Genomic DNA, 6,321 nt, shown 5'->3' on the forward strand with positions numbered 1-6,321 from the left:
ACTACATCAAATTAAAGAGCTTCTGCACAGCAAAAGAGACAATCACAAAAACAAAGAGAAACCCCACCGACTGGGAGAACATTTTTGCACACAACACTAATAATAAAGGACTGATCACAAAAATCTACAAAGAGCTGATGAGACTCAACAAAAAACAAAGAAAATAATCCAGTCAAAAAATGGGCAGAAGAGCTAAAAAGAAACTTCTCTGAAGAGGAAATGCAAATGGCCAACAGGCATATGAAAAAATGTTCAACATCCCTTGTAATCAGGGAAATGCAAATCAAAATTACCATGAGATACCATCTTACACCAGTGAGAATGGTACATATTAAAAAAACTAGCAACAACAAATGTTGGCGAGGGTGTGGAGAAAAAGGAACTCTCCTGCACTGCTGGTGGGAGTGCAAACTGGTCCAACCACTATGGAGAGCTTTGTGGAGATTTCTGGACCTACTAAACATAGAGCTTCCATATGATCAGGCAATTCCACTCCTAGGTATTTACCCAAAGGACACAGAAACATCAATTCCAAAGAACACCTGCACCCCTATGTTTATAGCAGCACTATTTACAATAGCTAAGCTTTGGAAACAGCCCAAATGCCCAAAAATAGATGACTGGATCAAGAAGATGTGGTACATATACACCATGGAATATTACTCAGCATTCAAAAAAGATAAACACATGCAATTTGCAGCAACATGGATGGCGCTGGAAGGGATCATGCTCAGCGAAATAAGCCAGAAAGAAAAAGAAAAATACCGGATGGTCTCACTCATAGCAGGAATCTAGAAAACTTAAATAAGGGACCAGGAAAATGAATAATTATAAGAAAGTGAAAATCAAAATCAACAAAAAACTATGAACCAGAGACACTTTTTGGGGGGTGGGGGGCGGGAGGGGAGGATTGGGGTCAGAATGGGGGGGTTGCAATTGTATGGGGAATATAAAAATAAAATTTATTATTTAAAAAAATAAATAAAAGATGTTCTGTATCTGAAAAAAAAAAAAAACCAAAAACAAAACAAAACTTAGCTGTCCTAACAAAATCTTAAGGTCAGAGTGGTCAGTTATGTTTCTAATCCACCACATCTTTGTGATTTTCTCAGGCCTGGATAGTGACTGGCTCTCTATTGGGGAAAGTTTTCACGAAATTTCTGAGGACTTAAGCACCTAAGAGGTTATTACACAATTTCCTGTAACTCTTCCCCTCTACCCCCACCATCGAGTGTTACCTGACTCAGTTTTCATTTAATACCACCTTCCTGATGTTCTCTAGATGGTGAACCTGTAATTTATACTTATAATTTGTAAGTTATGAAATGAAATCCACGACCGATGTTACTTTCTGACAGATTTTTCAGCCACCTGAAGTTCAACTGATTCAGGCTGTTCCTGTGCTTGGGATCCGCCTCTCTCCCGAGTGCCTGGGGTCTCTATTGCTTGTCTTGCCAGGCCATGGTGTCTGTAACTGTGCCCATAAAACTGGGGCACAGAGACTTCAAGACACACCCTATGAAGTATCTATTTCTTGTAAGTGGCACATCTCCTGCCCTCACCCCTCTTTGGGGGGTACTCTGGGCTCCACGACCTCAGCCCCCACAAGTCATCTTTTCCTGATGCCCAGGTGACTCACCCCGCTGTGCGGCCATTCTATGGGCCTCAGGACCCCATGATTTCCTGCCCACCTGAAGACCTGGCCAAGCACAGTGACACCTGAGAGTGAGACTGAGATAGTCACCCCTCCATCAACATCTGGGGGCTCACAATCCCCTCCCCATATGGCAGATGCTCCCCTAGCCTCCCCACTGTCCCTCTCCTACCTGGGCACCTGGCACAGCTCACTAACCTGTGAGCTCTGCCTGTACCTGCTCGACCCCATGAAAACCTGGGGGGGTCTGGTCCTGACCTCTGGCCTGGCTACCTGGTGTTCTTTCACCTGAGGCAACAGGACTCCAACCTCACCTGGAATCTCCTTGTGTGCTCGTTTCTTCTCAAGGGTCTCTTTTAAAGGGCTCCAGTCCCACTGCACTAGGGAACCCCACTACAGGCCTCATCTTCACTAAGTGTATGTCAGCATCCCTTTTTCAGTTAAGATCACTTCTTATGGAAAGATTTTTTTTGGGGGGGGTGTCATAACAAGAACTGTCGGGAACAGAGCACAATGCCTAACCATTGCCACATTGTATTAAGATTTCCTTACTCTTTGCTGAATAGCATATTCTGCTCTAAGGTCTCAGCCAGGTTCCCTGCCCACATCTTTCATGGAGCTCCTTTGGGCTCCTTCTGGCTGTGACAGTGTCAGAGTCCCCTGTTCTGATGTGTGTGTCCACATTCAGCATGTGGGGTTCTGCTGATCATGTCCATCAGGGTCATGTTTTCACATTTATTGTTGGACACTGTTCTTCTTGGAAAGTTTGTCTCTTTCTCCCCCACCTCCCATCTATTACTGATTTCACCATTTTAGCAGGATGGTCATGAATACCTGTGTTATACTTTGTGTTATATCCTAATACTTCTCCAGTGTGTGTTTGCACAGACAGTTTAGTTTTGCCCCTGGCAGCCCTGCACCCTGGCTCAGGTGCTCCTTACAAATCTTAGTTAACAGGTGTGCACAAGTGTGAGCTGTGTTTGTTTGCATGGTTCTTTATTCTACGGAACACCAGGCTGCAACATGTTCATCATGTGTGATTCTTGCTTCTTCTGAGAATCATCATCTCTCAAAGAATTCCTCCTCTTACACTGAAGAGAGATTTTAGAAACCAATATCAAGACACCAGGCATTATTTCTCTCTTATCTGACAGCACAAACAGTATATATTAAATCACTAATCCGGACTTTGATAATAGATACCTATTTTAAAAAATATTTCACTGTATAACAGGGCAACAGTAGCATATTTTCAAAACATACCTGTTGAATTGAAGTGGAAAGTTTAATTGAAATAGAATTAATATCGATGTAACCATCCTATCCAGGTGTGTGTACATATCTGTAAATACTCCTGAACCATCTGTCTCATGAAGCTAAACATGGTCTCACGCTGATGGTCCACACTCCACATCAGGGCTCTTCCCCGTGTGTGCAGTGACCTTCCAGTCCTGGAGAGAGAACTCTGGCTCCTCCACTCACAGCCATTTGCTTCATTACTAAACTGCCATGTGCAGCCCAGAAACATCCAATCCTAGACCAGGCCCCAGGGACAGCCTCATCCGTGAGCGCAGGTGCTCCAGGACACGCTCCTCCCTCCTCTTCACAGTCTCCAGGATTCCAATTTGCCGAGTCAGCAGCTTCCTCCTCACACTTAGGGAGGTGGGTTCATGGTCCACCCCGCAGGCAGGAGGCCGGTCACATTCTCGCTCCATCCTGGCCCCTGACTTCCTGGATTGTTTGAATCTGCACATTTAGTTTCTGTTATCATGACAGTGATACCGGAATTGTCAGGCCTAGTCTCCCAGCCAGGAACGGATTCCAGGCTGCAGGTGCAGTGCTGAGCCCCAGCCGCTAGACACCCCACGGGTTGGTGGCTCATGAAGCCGCAGCAGGAACTTCGCAGACTCTCAGGCAAGCAAGCGAGAAGAGGCAGGTTTGTTTAGAGAATAAAAAGTTTATTGAGAAACAGAACAGAAATAAAGCAGTACTCCCAGGCCATGAAACCAGGCTAGGGAGGGGCAAGGAAGCCAAAGTGGAGTCGTGTCTCAGGGAATATAGACCTTCTTTCCCTCATTATTCTAAAGCTGCACCAGTCTCTCTGTGATTGGTTAGTTCTCAGTTGTCTCACTTACTCTGCTACTGAGCAGGGGATCTTCACATTCCTTATCTAACAGGTTTGTCGTTTCCCATTTGTTGCATCTTCCCCTTGTTTGATAGATTTATCATTATGTCCCAGTCTCCCAAATGAGCACCCCTGAATTTTAGGGCAGAGAAATTCAAACATCAGCTATTGAAGGAAAAACAGGCTGGCCCCACCGGTCTCAGTGCTGACCCCTTCTCATCTCCCCCTTATACTCTGACAGAGTGCCCCCGCACTCTGTCAACGGGCAGGACCGTGGTCTTTCAGACCTGAGTCTGCTGCCCTCCTCATTTGTCAACAAATTAAACCCCTCTCCTTTTCCCAAACTCCGCCTCCCTTTATTAGCTGAGGGAAACTGAGTCCGGTGTTTGGTAACACTGTTGACCTAAGTCCTGGGATGTTTATTATTCCCAGTGGAATTAGTTACAGTCCTCTTGCTGCCCTTATCTCTGAAGCCTTCCTTAATTCTCCCGAGGCCCCCACCTGCACTGTTCCTGAGGCTGCCTAATTCTCCCTAACTTGCCCTTGGATTCAACAGTTTCCCACAAGTGCTGGCAACGCCAAGCGTATGACCTTCGCTGTGTGGAAAGCACTCATTGGATTTCTCTCTTGACATTCAAGCCAGCATGGCTCTGCTTCACCTACTCACCCCTGCCCCTCATCCCACGCCTGTCAGTTCTCATCTTTCCCATCACTGGAGTGTGCTTTTCACAGGTTGTGATAGAATAAAAAACTGCTTTATGTAATGTTGTAGATATTTTTTCTTTTTTTAAAGATTTATTTATTTATTCATACAAGCACTGGGCACTGTCAGAAGAGTGGAAAGGTAAGAGAATTCACCAGAGTCAGAGGGGAGAGCAGAGCAGGCAGACTGACGAATTACACTGCTGAGGGGAGCAGCGGGCAGCAGGAGAGGTCTGCGCACCATGTGGGATCCTTTCCCGGCAGGCGGGGATCGAACTGGTGCTGCAGAGGCCGTGGGCAGCTTTGCAACACAGTGCTCAACTGCTGCGCCACCAGGGCAGCCCTAGATATTATTCTTTTGTAAGAAATACCCATTTGAAATTAACATCCATGCTTGTGACTGATAGTTCATTCCTCTCAATTTGCCCTAAATGTACAACCTACAGGAGACACCTGTGCTTTTCCCACGGTGGAGGGTGGGTTGTTGGGATGCATAAAGCTGTCACAAACATCCAGGTGAAGAGTTTTGGTTGTTTTCATTTTTGCTTGTTGTGAATTAGGTAATTCGAATATTCACAAAGACGTTTATCTCAGCAGAAAAGTTTTTTAAATTTTTAATAATTTTATTTGTTGTTATTTCCTGTATGACCAACTCAGAGATGGAAATCACACAAAACCAGTCCTTTCTTTCAATTAAGCAAATAATAAAATCAGGTGCAAACTGCAGTGGGCCATCCTTCCAGAGCAGCCAAGTCGTGCTGAGACCCCTTGACAGGTTCACAGTCCCAGATTTGTTTCACTTATTGAAAACTCAGAGAAAATAAACTAATTCAAATCTCCTTAGAACTAGTAAATTATTCTGAGGCAAAGGAAATTCTCTTTTTTTTGAAGACCCCTCACCTAGGGATGTGCTACTGGGAGTGACTCTGAGGACAGAGGGAGGGAGGGGCCTGTGCCAGAAGGAGTCCTGGAGGAGCCTGGTCCAGAACAGCAGCCCAGAAGGAGCAGAGACCCTGGCTGAGCCTCAGCAGCAGCTACCAGGGGTACCTGCTCTTGGCTGAAGAGAAAAAGGGTTTTTGACTCACTTCCCCACAGGCCTGGAACACTGTGTGACCACTCAGACTGCTGTCCCAATTTGCACAGTAATAATCACCCTCGTCCTCAGGCTGGAGTCCAGCGATGGTCAGGGTGGCTGTGCTGCCAGATCTGGAGCCCGAAAATCGATCAGGGACCCCTGAGGGTCGACTGCTAGTACCATATATAAGGGTTTTGGGGGCTGTTCCTGGGAGCTGTTGGTGCCAGCCCACACCATAACCACCCCCGATGTTGGAGCTGCTTCCAGTGCAGGAGATGGTGACCCTCTGGCCCAGGTTCCCAGAGACTGACTGTGGCTGAGTCAGCACAGACTGGGCCCAGGATCCTGGAAGAAGGAGAGACACAGAGATGGTGATGCTGGGTCTAGAAACAAGAGGACTTATCCGGGGCCCATGCATCTTCCCAGGGCACTTCCCAGCCCCAAATCCAGTTACCTGTGCAGTGAGAGAGGAGAACAAGGAGGAGAGGGGTCCAGGCCATGGTGCTCACACTTCCCTGAGCCCACATGGCACTGGGCTGCCCCAGGCCTCCTTTTCTCCTCCACCCTCTGCCCCAGGAGGGGCTGTGCATGCAAATGTGTTTCAAGCTGTGACTGCCCAGCCCCTCCCTGAGCCCTGGTGCAGGAGCTCAGCTCACACCCACACTCAGGAACAGCAAGGTTTCTTCACCCCTGGGAAAACACTGTGAGGAAGCACCTGCTGCCACCACACACAGGTCCCTGCTCAGCAGTTGTGCCAGACAAGAA

General features: G+C 47.0%; 1 gene segment (V, D, J or C); it reads right to left on the reverse strand.

Annotated features, from left to right (window-relative positions):
* Window positions 1-5,515: 5,515 nt before the first annotated feature.
* On the reverse strand, window positions 5,516-6,056 carry LOC119244010 (immunoglobulin lambda variable 1-40-like). The segment is given in 2 exon segments: window positions 5,516-5,901; window positions 6,011-6,056. Coding segments are annotated over 2 exon segments (432 nt in total).
* Between the last annotated feature and the right edge of the window lie 265 nt (window positions 6,057-6,321).

The sequence above is a fragment of the Talpa occidentalis genome, unplaced genomic scaffold, assembly GCF_014898055.3.
Source record: "Talpa occidentalis isolate TD23 unplaced genomic scaffold, MPIMG_talOcc4v2.1 talOcc4.14, whole genome shotgun sequence".
NCBI lineage: Eukaryota > Metazoa > Chordata > Mammalia > Eulipotyphla > Talpidae > Talpa > Talpa occidentalis.